Source organism: Periophthalmus magnuspinnatus, chromosome 7 (genome assembly GCF_009829125.3).
Source record: "Periophthalmus magnuspinnatus isolate fPerMag1 chromosome 7, fPerMag1.2.pri, whole genome shotgun sequence".
Classification (NCBI taxonomy): Eukaryota; Metazoa; Chordata; class Actinopteri; order Gobiiformes; family Gobiidae; genus Periophthalmus; species Periophthalmus magnuspinnatus.
Window position 1 is genome coordinate 13,655,201 of NC_047132.1, and position 18,749 is coordinate 13,673,949.

The 18,749-nt window shown below is 44.6% G+C and overlaps 2 protein-coding genes across 3 annotated transcripts in view; one reads left to right on the forward strand and one right to left on the reverse strand.

Moving 5' to 3' along the window:
- Positions 1-18,749, forward strand: part of LOC117373688 (troponin C, skeletal muscle) — a 277,430-nt gene that overhangs the window by 258,068 nt on the left and 613 nt on the right. Inside the window, exons 2-6 of one of the 2 annotated variants that reach the window (XM_055223269.1) lie at positions 7,688-7,719; positions 10,747-10,801; positions 11,376-11,519; positions 13,914-14,028; positions 16,329-16,465. In XM_055223269.1, coding sequence (XP_055079244.1) covers positions 7,717-7,719; positions 10,747-10,801; positions 11,376-11,519; positions 13,914-14,028; positions 16,329-16,465 — 454 coding nt within the window. In that variant the 5' untranslated portion in view covers positions 7,688-7,716. Of the gene's footprint in view, positions 1-7,625; positions 7,720-10,746; positions 10,802-11,375; positions 11,520-13,913; positions 14,029-16,328; positions 16,466-18,749 lie in introns of those variants that run through there. The other variant, XM_033969773.2, reaches the window with a different exon arrangement.
- Positions 1,496-2,614, reverse strand: LOC117372958 (olfactory receptor 1G1). Its single transcript, XM_033968816.1, has one exon. The coding sequence runs from the start codon at positions 2,612-2,614 to the stop codon at positions 1,496-1,498; it is 1,119 nt and encodes a 372-aa protein (XP_033824707.1).

Here is an 18,749-nt window from a genome sequence, read left to right on the forward strand (position 1 = left end):
CAAACTTCAGACAACTCTTCTTGCCTTTAGTCCACTGACGCAGATACTCGGTGCATGACTTGCATGCCATGTGTGGCACCCAAGCTTCATCTTGGTCACCAAGTTTAATACCAAAATAAGCATGGTAAGCACGCTTTATGAAACTTGTGACTTGATTCCTGTTAGGAACATTGGTGTATTCACCGCAGATGTAGCAGAATATGTCAGGCTTATTTTTGCAAGATCTTCTAGTCGAAGCCATTTCATTCACTTGTAATATAAAAAAAAAAACAATTAGTCATAAGTTGGCACATGCAAAATCTTCAGAATTTGTTAATAGCGAGAAATATAACAGAATTTTGCATCATATGACATGAAAATACTCATACATGTAAACAGAATCGTCCAAAAACAAATATGTAGCTTAGTTCAGAACGTTGACCTGATTGAGCAAAACCAATGTGATTTTTGGATTCAGCACATCAAAATTATCCTAAATCAGCTAAAAAATCTTAGACAATAAATTTAGTGTTGACCAGTGTTATCATTCTACATTTACATTTCCGTATTTGTAAATAAACTCAACTTTTAACCCCGAGTCTGAATCTTTGATCCCCCTAAACTTTATGAAACTTTATTTTGAGCTTATTTTATTGTATTTTTATTATATCATATTTTATATTTTTATTCTGTGTCAGTCTATGGAGAGACCATATCACTGAAATGATCAGGAAAAAACCATTTGTGTATAAAAATAAAGATGATCTTTAATATTTTTATTGCACAAACGTCATAAACACCATCATAAACAAACAAACAGATGTCAAACAAGAGGTAAAAGCAGAAGTTCACTTTTGGCTGTGGACAATTCACTTCAATAAGAAAAGTCTTAATAATATACAAATATTTTATGTTTCTTTTACATAGTTTAACTAAACTGCTCATTTCCAGTTGTCATGTTAACACTACTGCATTGTCCAAAGACAAGAGCTTTTTCATTCCAGTCTCACTCTAATCCTGATCCTTAGTCACTTTAGTTCAACACAAACTGTCCAGGATCCAGGTGAAATGATGCGCCTGGCAGAGCTCAGTGGAACGCAGAATTCTTACAGGAAATGGAAAAGTATAATACTGCATTAACAATACAATAAATCCATTGGAAAATAAAGCGTTGATTACACGCCACAGACTCAAACAGACAAATTTTGCACCGCAAAAGAAGAAACACTCAAACCCAAACTCTGCTCCAAAACATCTTGACATTTAAATGTCACAGAACCCAAACATCCGCGCGTAACGAAACATCCGTGCGTAACGGGGCATCCATAGCGCACGGACAGAATGAGTCCCTTTTGGCTTTGGTCCATGATCCAGACCTGTTGGCACGGCGCCGTGCGGACGCGCTCTGTCCCGGGGACGCGCTCCGATCGATGGAGCCTCCTCCGGCAACTCAGGACCGGGTCTACCTATGCCCGGGACTAGCTATCCCGCCAGGGCCCGGGGCTTCCGCGCAGGACTACCCCGCCTGTGCCCGGTGTGCGCGGCCCATGTCTTCGCGGATCATGCGCGCGTTCGCCCCTCTCAGACACCGAATCCGACCGAGCAGCACGTGGCGGATCTCCACGTTCCTCAGGCCGAATACGAGCGGGTTTATACAAGGAGGCACCACGAGCATCACCAGTAGCGACACGTGCATCGCAGCCGCGGTAGCGGACGGTGCCGTTCCGCCGCGTTTGTCAGAGGGCGGCAGCAGCTCGACCATGGCTGCGGTGCCTTCCACCTCCCACAGCGCGTCCGAGATGACTTTGATGAGCACCGGCAGCAGCTGCACGAACAGCATGCCGCAGTAGAACAGGACGGTTTTCCGTGCGGTGGTGTTTGCCGCGTTGAACGGGATTACGGCGTTACGCGCGTCCCGGTACATGCGCACGTAGGAGAAGGCGTAGGCCAGCAGACACAGCAGCAGCGTCAAAGAGCCCGTGATCTTCCGGTACACCGCTGCAGCGCGCGGGAACCCCATAACCTGCTCCACCGTGTCCGGTTCGCACAGCAGGCCGCGCGTCACCTCCTCGTGTGGGTGCAGCTGGCCCATGTTCAGCAGAATCAGGTTTGCCGCGCTCACCACAGTCGCGTACACCCAAATGAGAAGCAGCGCCACCCGCATGCGCACGGGCGTCAGGATGACCAGGTAGTGGATCGCGTGGCACACGTACAGGTAGCGCTCGAGCGCCATTAACGTGATGGTCACGAGGCTGGAGAAGATGGTGAGCGAGCCCAAGAAGTACTGCACGAGGCACCAGGAGTTGAGCCGAACCGTGCGGCGCTGGAGCAGGGAGTAGATGACCGCGGGGCCGGAGTTGCTGCTCTGGAGGATGTCGCTCAGGATCAGGTTCTTGAGCAGCGCCAGACGCGGCTCCCAGGACGGGTTATCGGAGCGACCCAAGCCCCACAATGTCAGCGCGTTTATCAGGTATGAGCAGAGTGTGAGCAGCACAAACAGCCACAGCAGCGCGGGCACCGTGCGCTCGTGCGGCATGATGGATAAGAAGATACAGTGCGCGGTCTCTGGAGAGCGCGCACCGTCTTTCCGGAGCCAGGCGCACAGTGTCCCGTTCTGTCCGTGTGTGTCCGGCATGTCTGCGGAGTCTCCGTGTGTGTTCGGTGTTACACCGGCATCTGAGTGTGTAGAAGAGAGACCCGAGCACGCGCATACTCCATACTTCGTGCGTCATTACGCACGGGTTTGGACTCCGAGCGCAGCCCTGTTTCACATTTAACCTGAGATTTAAAAACAGCATTTTGGAGGAGGAAGAGGCAGTGGCCATGTCTCAATTCGCCAAATGCACCTTTTGAAGGTACCCTTCTAAGTACTCCTCAAAGTATAGTTTGAAGCTTCCGGACGAGAATAAGTAATCCTCAGTGTAGCCGCCATCTTGCTGAAATGGGACAGGCTTACACCACGGACCGCACTTCCACCGCTGTCTTTGAGCTTGCGATACGTACATTACGTACGTTATTTTGTGCATGTCTCAGGACTCTCTTCTGTCCTTTCCTGAGAGTCCGTTGCGTCATTGTTCACATTACCTGTGTGGATCATTAAACTCTTCTGACTTTATGTTTCAGTCTCTTGGTCTTTGACACTTACAATAGAAACAAACATTCTTACATTATTCTTATTGCAGTAATAATTTCTAATGATAATAATGTCTTCATATTGTGTAGCAATAACTCCATATTCCTTTATTCCATGTAACTCCCCTCAGTTTTAATCATCAAACACACTGTGCAGATCTTTATTCAGATTTAACAGTTTCATGTCGCACTGTTGTAGATGAGGTAAACCAGTACGAACATTTGAACATGTATTGCACAGCGGACTCCATTTTCTTCTCTTTTTGCGTAGTGGCGGTGCATGATGGGATATAGCGATGCGCGCTTCGATTACGTCCGATCTCCGTGGAAACGCTGGAAACGCAGGGCACATTTTGGCCGTGTCCCAATTCGCCCACCTGGCCTTAGAATCACCATTGGAAGGGCGATTCGAAGGGCAGTTACGTAATTTCCGGTGCGATGAGGGCTGTCCCATTTCAACCCACCCTACTGAATGCGGCCGAAAACCTGCCCTTCTCTTTGCACCGTTTCCATGGAGATCGGACGTAACCGAAGCGTGCACTTGAGTATTTTCTTTGAGCCCTACTTTTACTTCTACTTGAGTAATGTTATTTTGAAGTAACGTTACTCCAACTGTGGCCCCAGAGGGTGAAGATTAAAACCTCAATTGTGCTATTTTCAATTTAAATCGCAACGCCACCTAGAGTTAAGGAGTCCAGGGCTCCATTCTAAATTGCAGGTAGATCACAGGGGTGAGCAGTGAATTAAAAACCACAAGTGCAATTATTAAACATTTATTACAACAATAAAACGCTTTCTATAACAATGTCCACGGAGGAAAAGTCAAATATCCATAACCCAGGCATTCATGATGGTGGTGGGATCCCCTTCTTACTACTAGCTCCTCCAGGCTACACCGCTGTACGGACCCGCGCTGGACGGCGATAAAGCCGTCCAATAGTAGTTATACACGTCATAGTAGAACCAATCTGTCCTCCGGTCCTTCGCCTCCTCCAGCCGCCGTGCTGCGTCTCTCCGGGTTTGCGCCCCTGGTCGTCTCCACGGGTCCTAGCTTCAGCCCACAACTCGCACTCTATACTCAGGCTGCCCTCATCCGCGCTTCAGCCCCGTATCTCGTTTCCCCGTACGTCCTTCCTTTCCCCTGTTCCTCATGCAACCGATCCTTTACTTGGGCTCTCCTGCCCGCGTCCTTCTGTCCTCTCTTCTCTCATTTGTCTCTCCCCCCTCCCCCCTTTTCTTGTCTGCCTCTGTCCATTTATCAGGCCCTCATTGAGCTCCACACCTGCTATCAATCTGGAACAAGTGCACAGCACCAATGTCCTTCCTTCTGTATCTGGCAAGGGTGCGGCCACGCCCAAAACTCGTCTAATCAAAACATACAACAAAAAAAACAAACAAAAAACTACAAATCAGGAAACACATGCAAATTACACACAATACCAAACATAAACACACAAAATAATTAAATGGGCCACCTTCTCACATAACCTCTGTGTAGAATGAAAAAGTACAGTTACAGTACAGTGGGTATCATTGTAACTGTGTGACCCACATGAGCCTTCCACAGTGCCCCCCTCTAGAAACTGGAGCAGTTCAATTTAATAATAATAATAATTTCTTGAGTGCTCAATCAGATGCACTCCCATCAGTCTAAATGTGTCAGACGTGGATTCTGCTTATTATAATTACTACTTAATTGTACTTATTATAACCTTTTATATAACCAGGACTAAACCGGAACTGAACCAGGGCTAAACCAGGACTAAACCAGGACTAAACAAAGACTAAACCAAGACTGAACCAAGACTGAACCAGGGCTGAACGAGGACTAAACCAGGACTAAATCAGGTCTAAACCAGGTCTGAACCAGGACTGAATTAGGACTAAACCAGGACTGAACTTATGGCTAGCTTATACAAGGAACAATTTGACCAGGACTGAACCAGGACTAAAACCAGGACTAAACTGGGCCAAACCAGGACTAAACCAGGACTGAACCAGGACTGAACCAATACTACGAATAACCTAAACAGATCATGAGCTAGAAATATTGATACTTTACAGCTGATTTCATTAACACTCTCGGGGGTGTGATGCTAACTGTAGACACTGCTCTGTCTGAGACTTTGTTGGAGTTTAATCTGTGGGTTCCCACACACTGCAGGGCACACATTAGACCTGATTATTTCCCATGGGCTCTGTGTGTCCCTCGATGACATATCTATCACCCTCACTTCAGGTCATTTGAGCATTATTTTTGACTTCTTGGCTCCTCTACCTGTCAGTCAGCCCCCTGTCCCCACCTCCTGTCAGTGAGTCCCTGTCTCTGCCTCCTACCAATCAGCCCCTGTCCCCGCCTCCTGTTGTTGCATTATGACATCATCAACAGCTGTGGAGTTTGCTGCTGCCTTTAATAAGTCTGAGCTTTCTGCCCTTGCTGAAAATGTTCTTCCTGACACCCAGATTGTTTTCTGTTTGCCTTCTATTCCACCTGTCCTTGACACAATTGCTCCTCTTAGGTCCCTCTTAGGCATAGGTCCCCCAAGCCAAAGCCCGATTTCTGGCCCTAAGACAGTGCTGTAGGCGGGCAGAACAGCTTTGGAATCAGGACAGATTACATGTGTTTCTGGGCATATTTAGGGACTTGCTCACTGTCAGAGAGCTGTGACAGAGGCCAAATGTCAGGATCTGTCTGAAATGCTCTGCTGTAATGGTCACTGCCCCAATGTGTTGTTAGAACAAATGTTTTTTGTCAGGATTGGAGATCTGTCCTCCTGTTCTGTGGAGTGCCCCAGGGCTCCACTCTGGGGCCCCTGTTATTTTCATTGTACATGTTCCTAAATAAGGACAAAACAGACTATATTTTATCTGGTGACTCTTTGGATTTTGGTTGGTTATTTTCAAAGTTCAGATCAACTGTAAGGAATCTTACAGATAGTGTGGTCAGATCAATTTTATTGAAAGTAAAGCCTTTCAATAAAAGAAGACTTTGAAAAGACTGTTATCAGCCCCAGAACAGATGACTGTAATGCACTTTATGTGGGCGTGTCCCAGTCCGCCCTCAGTTGCCTCCGGCTTGTGCAGAGCGCTGCAGCAAGTTTATTGACCCATACCGCCAGATATTAGCACATCACTCCTGTCCTTTTATCTCTTAATTGGCTCCTGTTTCTTTTAGAGTTGATTTTAAAATGTTACTGTTTGTTTTTAAAGCTTTTAACAGCCTTGCTCCTTCCTGTTTGAATGAACTCGTGTCTGTCCACAGTTGAAATAGGGGCTTAAGGTCCCCAGAGCCTCTCTAACACTGGGGTTATGGGGCTTTCTCTGTCGCTGACCCCAGATTTTGGTACAAACTGCCCCCTGATTTGCCACTATCACAGACTTTGGCCTGTTTAAATCCAGGCTCAAAACGTATTTATTTAGACTGACTTTGACACGTAGTAATGCAGTGACACTTTATATAGTTGGTTTTTATTTCAATGTTTAATGTTCTGAATGTTCTTATTTTGTGTGGTCTGATTGTGAAGCACTTTGGTCGCCTTGAGCTTTGTAAAGGGCTCTATGAGTAAAGCTGGATTGATTGATAATTATAGAGACACAGGCACAATAGGACTGGTTTATGTCTGAAGACGTGAGACACTTTTGACTTTAGGTGTAAAGAGTCCAAATGTAAAAACAAAAATAAGAGGTCTTGGTCTTAAAGGTCCACAGTCTGGCATTAAACTTATCTCCATGGAGACAAGCAGGGGACATCACCAGGCCAAGTTACAGGTCAGATCTGTGGAGAGGCGATCCCTCTCAGTAAGAATGCATTTTAAAGCAGTAAAAACATCTGTTAAGTCAGGGCTGGTCTTAGTTCAGTCCTGGTTTATCACTGTTTGGCCCTGGTTTAAACCTGGTTTACTTCTGTTTTAGTCCTGGTTTAGACCTGGTTTAGTCCTGGCTCAGCCAAAGTTTAGACCTGGTATAGTCCTGGTTTAGACCTGGTTTACTCCTGGTTTAGCCCTGGTTTAGACCTGGTTCAGTCCTAGTTTTAGACCTGGCTTAAACCTGGTTTATTCCTGGTTTAGACCTGGTTTAGTCCTTTTTTAGCCCTGGTTTAGACCTGGTTCAGTCCTGGTTTTAGACCTGGTTTAGACCTGGTTTTGTCTGGGTTTATACCTGGTTTAGACCTGGGTTAACCCCAGTTTAGACCTGGTTTAGTCCTGGTTTAGACCTTATTTAGGCCTAATTTTAACCTGGTTTAGACCTTAGTCCTGCTAGTCGTGATTTCTTGTTTGGCTTTATAAAATGTTTACTATGATATCAAATGATATCTCTGTTGAGCCCATGTCATGTGCCCCCAGTGCCAAATGGAGAGGGGGATCTGGCTGGGCACCAGGGCACGGGGGGTGTCAGGAGGGGTCAGTCCCTCGTGTGCCCCCCCCCCCCCCCCCCCCCCCCCCCCCCCTCCAGCCCTGCTCCATTGGTCAGTGGGGTGAGGCAGGAGGCTCTTCGGGGGCATCACGGCGGAGGGTATTTATGGCCCTGCTGTCCTCACTCACACAAAGGCTCCACTCGTCTCATTCACTGCTGCTCGACTGACGCTGTGCCTCGGAGCAACACATCATGGTAAGAACTTCCTCTTGCTCATGTGTGGCTGCTGTGAGTGAAGTGTCTTGCCCGGGGACACAACAGAATACGCTCATCTGAAATTTGAATCAGCGACAGTCTCGTGAGTGGGTGTGCGCTCAATCCACTGCACCACTGTCTCTATAAATGAAGAAGCGTATATCCAACATGAAGAATGAACTGAACACTTTATTTCTGGATCAATTCACAGAAACATTTGGATTTGAACTTGTGGCCTGTCATCTTTGTGCTGTGGTCAATGTTCAGTCTGGTCCAGGACAAAGCGACAGTAATAATAGATTTAGCTTCATGTCCTGAGAGAAAACTAAATCTGATCTAATAAACTTAGTCCTGGTTTAGTCTTGGATTAGACCAGGTTTAGTTCTGGGTCAGTGTCCGGGTTAAGTCCTGGTTTCGTCCTGGTTTTGTCCAGGTTTAGTCCTGGTTTAGTCCTGGTTCATTGTTGGTTTAGTCCTGGTTCAATCCTGGTTTAGTCCTGGTTCATTGTTGGTTTAGTCCTGGTTCAGTCCTGGTTTAGTCCTGGTTCAGTCCTGGTTTAGACCTGGTTTAGTCCTGCTGTGACCTCATGGAGACACATCTCTCTCTGAAACTACACTGATCCTTTGATCCTTTGAGTTTGACAGATACAGATTTCAGCAGGTTTCAGACAAGGAGCAGATTATAAATGTTAGATTATACATGTTAGATGGTCTCAGAGAGGTTGTGGACGTTGTGGACGTTATGGACGTGGGGGGGACAGTAACAGGAGACACTGAGGCTTTACAAGTCCAAACATAGCAGAAGAATAACCTTGAGCAAATCCATCTCAAATCCTTCCAAAGTGCCACAGTAAAAATAGCCTCAGTGTTAGCCTGTTAGCCTGTTAGCTCAGCCTGTTTGTGAATGTAGCTTGTTAGCTTAGCCTGTGTGTGAATGGGGCTTTGTCACTACCCGATTTGTCACCGTTTTACACACTGAGCATGCCCAGATACTCTGGTGCTGAAGTTGCTATAGTAACTTAATTCTCCATATAAGTAAAATACTGGGTCTAGAAATACATTTTCTATTTATCATTCCCAGAATTTTTCCCAAACACTAAAATATTAAGAGTTCCAACACATTGCAGATTACTATTGAGATTGTGTCTCTATAGTTCTCATCTCTGACCTCTGTAGATCAGTATGTTATAATTTACACATTTAAATCAAAATATGAATCTAAAATGGCTTAATAAAAGAAACAAGTCTGCTGACTTCCATGTTAGAAAACTGCGGTGCTCAATGGGAGCTGACGTCGCCGTAAACGTCATCACAGCAAAGCGCCGCATGCTGTTGGCGCCCCTTATGCATAGCTGATCACATTAGCTAGCAGCCCATTTTTTTCAATATTACCAAAATGACTACGTGACGCTGGTAAATCCTATGAGTATCACCGATTAAGAAAATAAAACTGGAGAAGGAAGTGTGTATGTCACAGTGCTCGAGGGAGCTGTGGCATCAGAATCCTCAGTGAATCATAATGTGTGTAGATGTTTCAAAGTATCAGACTGGTTCATGTGGAGTTTCTATGGCGTCACGATGTGGAAGGAGCAGGGTTTGGATGTGTCCTGTTTCAGTAAATCCCATGGAGAGGCCAGGCCCGGGATCACAGGGAGAGTCCAGACCTGGGGTCTCAGAGAGAATCCAGACCAGGGGTCACAAGGAGAGTCCAGATTCCAGGCCTGGGGTCACAGAGAGAGTCCACACCCAGGGAGAGTCCAGGCCCGGGGTCTTAGGGAGAGTCCAGGCCCGGGGTCTCAGAGAGAATCCAGACCAGGGGTCACAGGGAGAGTCCAGACCTGGAGTTACAGGGAGAGTCCAGGCCTGGGGTCACAGAGAGAGTCCACACCCAGGGAGAGTCCAGGCCCGGGGTCACAGGGAGAGTCCAGGCCCGGGGTCTCAGGGAGAGTCCGGAGTCCAGGCCTGGGATCACAGGGAAAGTCCAAACCCAGGGTCACAGAGAGAGTCCAGACCCAGGGTCACAGGGAGAGTCCAGACCCAGGGTCACAGGGAGAGTCCAGAGTCCATGCCTGGGGTAACAGTGAGAATTCAGAGTCCAGTCGCGGGATCACAAGGGGAGTCTAGACCCAGTCTCACCCCAGCCTCACAGGGACAGTCCAGACCAGGCATCACAGGGAGAGTCCAGGCCCAGGGTCATATGGAGAGTCCAGGCCAAGGGAGAGTCCAGGCCCAGGATCAGAGGGTTCTATTTGCGGCACCGGTGTCATTTCAGCGATGATCGGACTGGAGCTGGGTCCAAACCAGGATTAAACAGATGAGCCGAGTCCACCTGCTCCTGGGTCTCTGCCACACACTCTATTGAGACTCTGCAGCTGATGTCAACAACATTCTCTGAGGTTGTGATGCTAACTGGAGGCACTGCTCTATCTGAAGCTCTGTTAGATTTTAATCTGAGCTTTATTTTAACACAGTCTGACCATAAAGCACTGACTTATCTGAACTACAACAGGTGAGCTGATTTGTGCTGTTAAAGAAGTCCCTCTCAAATAACATTACAGTCACAAGCTAGCTAGCATTAGCATTAGCCAACAGTTTTTCAGTTAGTCACTCTCACCTTTTTGTGTAAAATCAAACTCCTAAATAGGACCATAAACTCTTGGATTGATCACAGGAAAATGTGTAGTTTTCAGATGATCTTGAAACTTGTGTTTGCTAATGTCTGCATTGTGTCTCCATGGTAACAGCTGAACATTCCAGCACAGACATATATGTAGAACACCCCCAGTGTGACATCACTGTAGTATCAGTATCACTGCACTCCTGGATAATTAAGTCCTGGTTTCAACCTGGTTTAATTCTGTTTTAGTCCTGGTTTAGACCTGGTTTAGGCCTGGTTTAATCAGGGTTTAATCCTTGTTTAGTCCTGGTTTCGTCCCTGCTTCAGTCCTGGTCTAGTTCTGGGTTTATTTCTGATGTGATTTATAATAAATCTGGTTAAATCTGAACTTTGACCTTTTGTGTTTTTCAGCCGACTGACGCCCAGAGCGACGCACGCTCCTTCCTTACGGAGGAGATGATCGCAGGTGCACTTTTTTTTTCACTTTCACTCTGCTCTGGGTCTAAACAGGAACTCTCTGAGGGATTTTAAAGGGCCCATATTATATCTGTGTTCTAATGTTTCCTCATCACAAACATGTTCCACCTTGTGATGTCATGTGGTAATACAGGAAGTGCTCCACTGTGTTTTTAAACTCCACACACCTTCACTAGAATCATTCGGAACATTTCAGAATTGGAATTGCCAATCTCTACTGAACTAAAGGTAAAAAGAGCTGTTCACTTGAAAACTACCACTTCATGACATCACAAGGTGGAACAGAGCATTTTGAGCTTTGGAGATGTAGACAGACTAATAATAAAGTGTTACTCAAACATGTGTGAATGAAACAAAACACAAGTCCAGGTCTGTTTTTGAGGAGGGAACATTAGAACATGTCTTACAGCTCACAAGAGTCAGTTTGTGTAAAATAGGAAATAATGTAATATAGAAGTAAATACCCTTCTTTAATACCCCGCAGAAGTAAATACCCCTATTTAACACCCTCTTGTTCTGTGTTATGTTTGAATCTGTGAATGGTTCTTGTGTTTCTTTTGCAGAGTTTAAAGCCGCCTTTGACATGTTTGACACTGACGGTGGCGGTGACATCAGCACCAAGGAGCTGGGAACCGTCATGAGGATGTTGGGTCAGAACCCAAGCCGAGAGGAGCTGGACGCCATCATAGAGGAGGTGGACGAGGACGGTGAGAAACAAACAAATAAACAAACAAACAAAAACAAACACAACACTGAGCCCAAACAGAAGCTGTGAGGAGCTGGACCCATCATGACCCTTCAGACTCTTCTGCACAGCCTCTGTTTGTTTGACCTTTGACTTTTTGGGCTGCACTCTGCTCATTCTTCTTCAGTGTCTGGTGCTGTAGCTGTGGCGTTTCTGCTTAGCTCATATAAACAGATTTTGGTGCCAGCTTCCTATTTGGAGCAGCAGGACAACAGCGCCATCTGCAGGATGACCTCTTTAGAGCTCTATCCCAGCTGTAAAGGAGTAGACGGGCCCCTTCGATTCACAGTCTGGTGGGAGCGTTTGCGAATCTCAATGGCCTCTCTTATCATGAGGGGACTTGTTGCTCTCTGTGACCTATGACCTTAGCGTTGTCCCACTCCATGAGATGTTTTCCCTTGTGCAGTGATCTGAGACTTAAACTGTACTTGGGCTTGTTGCTCATGTTTAGCCTAAACTGTCAAAATCTGAAATAAACAGAGGTGTGTGCAGAAGAATCTAAAGTGTAATCATAACAGAAGACCTACGAACCAGATCAGACCAAGAACACATCAGTGAATCCGCCACAGACGATGAGGAAGGGGAGGATGAGGAGGAGGACAGTGAGGAGCAAATGCAGTGAATGTGACAAACAGTTTGAGGTGCATCTAGATTATTCAGGACCACAGACTGTGTAAAAATGTGGACTGAGGGAGTGTGACGTCACCCACAGCGTTCAGCTCGATGTGGGTACTCTCATCCATATAAGACTATAAATGAACAAGTAAGTGCCCCCATAGCTCCTCCAAACATAAATATCTGGCTCCGCCCCTGTCCTGCAGTCGTCCAGGTTGGTTCTACAGCAAAATCTGTAACTGGACAAAAGTTGTGCTAAAGTCATGAATCCTTTTGGCGAGCAGCGACTTCACCTGAAACTTTTGTCCAGAGACAGCCCTGAAGTTTCTTTTGCTGTTTGTTCTTTATGATCATCATTTCCAGACAGTCTGACCAGTCTGACAGAAGCTACATTTTTATTCATTTATATATTTTTTTAAAATATTCATTTTAGTAAAAGCCAAAGTTAAATCTGTCAGCTGGACAAAAAGTTGTAAGAGTGAAGATGTTTTGCTGCTCATCCAAGCCGCTTCTTCAGTTTTGGTCAGATTACTGGTAGACACTGCGTTATCTATCTATCTATCTGAAGGGAGGAGCTAACTACACTGAAACTGTAAACAGCTGTTGTTTATAGTTTCAGCCTTAATAGCCTCCAATCAACTATTAATGGCCCCACTGGCTCACTCTATTGCTCTCTTTGTTTCCTTTGTTTCCTTTGGGTCTGAGGGTGGAGTTATAGAAGGGTAAAAGATTATGTTTAAGGCCCCCATTCCTGTTCAAGGAAGGATTGTCTTTCCTAACAAAAATTGCTTCTTTAACTCCCCTCAAACCTTTTCTCTTCTCTGGCTACGATCTGTACCTCACTATCTTCAAAGGACTGGTTAGTGTCTTTGAGATGGGGTAAACAGCAGACTGGGGTCCAGAGGAGCTTTTTTGATGGTGTTGGTACATCCTCTTATGAAGTGGCTGTTTAGTTTCTCCAGTGTAGCGCTCACTGCGCTCTTCACTACACTGAATGGAGTAAATATTTATGTTATTTTCCATCCATTTGCTCGGGCAACAGTCTAAGCAGGGACTCCCAGACTTCCCTCACTCCAGACATGTTCTCCACTCCTCCGGTGGAACCCCAATGAGTTCCCAGGCCAGCCGAGTAACATAGTCCCTCCAGCGTGTCCTGGGTCTTCCCCGGGGCCTCCTCCTGGTGGGACATGCCTGGAAAACCTCCCTAGGGAGGCGTCCAGCAGGCATCCTGAACAGATGCATGAGCCACCTCAGCTGGCTCCTCTTAATGTAGAGGAGCAGTGGCTCTACTTCGAGCTCCTCCTGTGTGACCGAGCGCCTCACCCTATCTCTAAGGGAGCGTCCAACCACCCTGCCGAGGAAACCCATTTCAGCCACTTGTATCCACGATCTTGTCCTTTTGGTCATTACCCAAAGCTCATGACCATAGGTGAGGGTAGGAACATAGATTGACCGGTAAATCGAGAGCTTTTCCTTTCAACTCAGCTCTTTCTTTACCACAGACTGATACCGCTTCACTACAGACACTGTATCCGTATCGCTATCTCGGGGTCTTGTTCACAAGTGAGGGAAGGATATATTATTTTTATTGTTCTAAAAGGTAGTTTATTATTTATATATTGTTAAAATGAAAAGATTTTTTCTTATTTGTGTGTTGGCAGTGGCACTTTGAGGAGTTCCTGGTGATGTTGTTAGTTGATTCGTATGATTTTGAATATATTTGAATATAAACTGTCCACAGGCAGCGGCACCATTGACTTCGAGGAGTTCCTGGTGATGATGGTGCAGCAGCTGAAGGAGGACCAGGCCGGAAAGACCGAGGAGGAGCTGTCCGAGTGCTTCCGCATCTTTGACAAGTATGAAAATCTAACCTAATCAATCACACTTTTGGAGGAACTGATGCTTTGCAGTGGGGATGTTCTGCCTGTATGTCTATGGCAGCCTGTTCAGCAGTTACCATAGTGATGCAGTTTTAAATTAGACTGAAAAACTCAAGAAAAAATACAAATGGAGCCTGGGATCAGTCCAAGTGTTCATGGTCCTGTTTAGGAGTTTGATTTTACACAAAAAGGTGAGAGTGACAAATTGAAAATCTGTTGTCTAATGCTAATGCTAGCTGGCTTGTGACCGTAATGTTATTTGAAAGGGACTTGTTTAACAGCACAAATCATCTCATCTGTTCACCTGTAGTTTGGATGAGTCAGTTCTTTATGGTCAGATAAGTCTAACAAACTTCGGACAGAGCAGTGCCTCCAGTTAGCATCACAGTCCCAGATAATGTTGATGACATCAGCTGCAGAAACTTAAAGTAATCACATGTAATAGTAAAATGATTTAATTTAATAACAGCTGTGTTCTTCAGCAGATGTTACATACATAGATGTAACTCTAACTGTTACCTAGCAACCACAATGTAAACAGCCATGATGTAAACAACCGTAATGTAAACAAGGACCAAAAGTGTCTAAATGATACAATAGTTGTGATCAGACTGGTATAAATAAAAGACAACAGTTTTAATGAGTGAAGTGCAGCTTTAAAGTGTTCTGTCTTCGTTTGTTCACTTCTTCCTTTTGACCAGCTCTTGTGTTTGTGACATCACCTCAGTCACATTCATACAGAGGAAAACATGAGCAACAGTGCCCTCATGTGGTCAAAAGAGCTATTGTTTACTTTTTACAGTAACTTAGTGCTGTGTGCAGATGTCCTTCCTCATTTTGGACACAAACACTGCAGCAGTGAACAGCCTAGACCAACGAAAGGCTCTGGTTCAGGATGTTAAACTGACCACGACAGGTTAAACGGCTCATTTTACTCAATCTGCTGAGACATTTTTTTTTACTTTTTTGTTACCTAGCAACCATGTAGTACACTGGACCAAACCTCCACAAATGTCACAGAGATTTTAATTTGACAAATAAAATAGAAGCAAAACACATAATGCACACTGATATCAATATGATGTCATCAGTTGACATCAGTGTGTATTATGACTCTGCTTCCTATAATTATCAATATATTTTTCTTTTTTTCTTCACAAACTGCTTCCTGATTTGTGTAAAACTATAATTTATATTTAAACAGGTTTAATCCTCTAGATTAAGGAGAAATGTCAGAATCAAACCAGAAGAACTTGAACTAAATAAAACATGTTTTTCATTTGTGTGATTTTCATGGAGCTGTTCAGGGCAAATCATCAAAACATTATCCACTATCCACTTGAGCCAGAGTGAAAATAAGACATTAAAACATAACAGAACTCTCTCAAACTGTTTAATGTGAACAGACACAAGAACCAGTCATCCATTTTCATAAAGATGGGGTATTTACTTCTATGGGGTATTAAAGAGGGGGTGTTTTACTTGTATGGAGTATTAAAGAGGAGGTATTTACTTCTATGGGGTATTAACTGTAACACATATTACCTTTTATCTATTTTATATTTAGATCACCATGTTTCTTTTTATTGTTTTGAAAATGCTATATTCACCCAAAAACATATTAACAAGTTTTATAAGTTTCACTTTCGTTTATTTTGACACTCTGAGTCTCCTCTCCCGTTGCTCTCTGTGCTAAGTCACTCCCCCTTCAGAACTCTATCACAACCCAATCAGCTGCCTCCCACTAATGAAACTACTGCACATCACATCAGGTTTGTCAAGTTGCTGTGTACAGTTTTGTATCATGTTTTTGTATATTTATGGAGAATTGTCGTGTGGGAGCATGGGTGACATTGACCTGTGGGTGGAGCCTCGTACAGTCTAGTACTGCTGTGAGGAGGGTTTGAATAGGGCCCGGGAGAGCTCTCTAGATTACTGTCATAAACATGTATGACATCTAAAACTCCTTATGTTTTTGAGGAGTAGAGTTAAACATGGGACAAAGACCCAAAACCTCATCTTTAATGAAGAAAAATAACTCTACATCAACAGGGAGCAGCAGTGGCTCAGTGGGTAGAGCAGAGGTCCCTCAACCCAAAGGTCAGAGGGTCAATTCCCACTTGGACCATGTTCTGTCATTGTGTCCTTAGGCACTCATTTTGCTGAGTGTGGCGTGTGAGTGTTAGTGGTGGGAAGGGCAGATTGGCAGCCTCACTTCCCTCAGTCTGTCCCAGGGCAGCTGTGGCTTCTGTAAACCTGATGTTTTTAAACTGCAGAAACGGTGATGGGTTTGTGGATCGCGAGGAGTTCGGGGAGATCCTGCACATGACCGGAGAGCCCGTGACGGAGGAGGACATCGACGAAATGTTTGGAGAATCCGACAACAACAAGGATGGAAAGATCGACTTCGATGGTGAGCCTAAACACACTATACAAACGAGAGGGACACTTTAAATTTTTTCAAGGCACAGTGTAGAACTTTTCAGCCAAAATATAGAAAAAGGTTACCTTACCGTAGACTGTATATACTATATAAATCATACTGTATAAAGGGACATAGCTAACCTGCTAGCCGCCATGTTACAAACAGGAAGTGGTCATCCAAACAGGAAGTGATCATGAGCACACTTTCAGCTCCATCGAATCTGGCTCCAATTCACTTTCTGTGTAAAGACTGTGTCCCCTCTCTCTATAACTGCTGCTGTCAGACTCATGTTCAACCCGCTCTACAGTGGCTTGCAGAAGTGTTCATTACCCTGGAACTTTTTCACATATTATCATGCCACAACCCCAAATTTAAATACATTTTATTTGCATTTTATGTGAATGAGCAACACAAAATGGCACACAAGTGTGAAGTGGAAGGAAATATTTTACAAGATTTCCAAATTTTTAAAAAATTAAAAACTTAAAAGTGCAGCTTGCAAAAGTTTTTATCCCCCTTTTTCTTGAATACAACCAATTGCTTTTAGAAGTTGCCTGATGATTTTGGAAAGATTGAATGTTGATCTAATGACTAAAAAGAGTCCACCTGTGTGTAATCTTGTCTCAGTATAAATGCAGCTGTGCTGTGAAGGCCACAGACGTTTGTTCAGAGAGTGTTAGGGAGCAAACCACAAAATGAAGTCAAAGTAGCACACCAAACAGGTCAGAGAAAAAGTTGTGAAGTTTAAAGCGCGGCTTGGATCTAAAAAGCACTGAACATCTCAAGGAGGACTGTTCAATCCATCATCCGGAAAGAGTATGGTACAACTGCAAACCTACCCAGACATGGCCGTCCACCAAAACTTACAGAACAAACAAGAAGAGATTCAGCCAGAACGAACAAGAAGATCACTCTTCAGAGATGCAGCCAGGAGGCCCATGGTGACTCTGGAAGAGCTGCAGAGATCTACAGCTCAGGTGGTGGAGTCTGTTCACGGGATTATTATTATTAATACAACTATTAGTCGTGCACTACACAAATCTGGTCTTTATGGAAGAGTGGCAAGAAGAAAGCCATTGTTGAAAACCAACCATAAGAAGTCTCATTTACAGTTCACTAGAAGTCATTTGGAGAACACAGCAAACATGTGGCAGAAGGTGATCTGGTCTGATGAGACCAAAATTGAACTTTTTGGCCTAAAAGCAAAACACTGTGTATGGAGAAAACTAACACTGCACATCACTCTGAACATACCATCTCCACAGTCAAACACGGTGGTGGCAGCATTATGCTGTGGGGGGCTTTTCTTCAGCTGGAACAGGGAGGTTGGTCAGAGTTGATGGGAAGATGGATCTAAATACAGGGCAATCTTGGAAGAAAACCTGTTGGAGTCTGCAAAAGACTTGAGACTAGGGCGGAGGTTCACCTTCCAGCAGGACAAAAACAAAACCTATTCATGTGTTGGAATGGCCCAGTCAAAGTCCGAACCTAAATACAACTGAGAATCTGTGGCAAGATCTGGAAACTGCAGTTTACAAATGGTCTCCATCAAGCTGGTGGAGACATCCCCCAAAAGACTTGCAGCTGTAATTGCAGCAAAAGGCGGTTCCACAAAGTATTGACTTAGGGGGGCTGAATACTTTTGCACGATGCACTTTTCAATTTGTTTTTTTTTTGGGTTTTTTTGTTTTCTTTGTTTTTTTATCTGGAAATTGTGTATAATTTTCTTTCTACTTCACACTTATGTACCATTTTGTGTTACTTATTCACATAAAATGCAAATAAAAACATATTTAAATTTGTGGTTGTGACTTGACAAAATTTAAAAAAGTTCCAGGGGGATGAATACTTTTGCAAGCCACTATAGTTGATCCTGGGTTTTTTATTTCACTATTGTGTCTGTACAATTGAGATATGAACATTGTGACTTGCCACCTCCAGAAAGCTACATACTGTAGCTTTAAACTGAAAAATGATTAAAGCTACAAGTGTGGCGTAAAAGAGAGACTCTGATGAGGCTCGTTCTTGAGTATCCAGGTTTAACTGGGCCCAGAAGGTTCCATGCTGCCTCGGCTGTTTACCTCCAGAATGACGACCAGTTCTTTTTAGTATTCATGTTTTGATGTTTTATTAGCTGCACACTATACTATACATTATATGGAGCGACCAGTGTTTCTCAAGCAGTGGTGCAGGGCCCAGCAAGAGACACTGTGCAGGAGAATGTGGAAATACTTGAAGATCATAAAACAAACATCTCTGACTCACTGAAGAT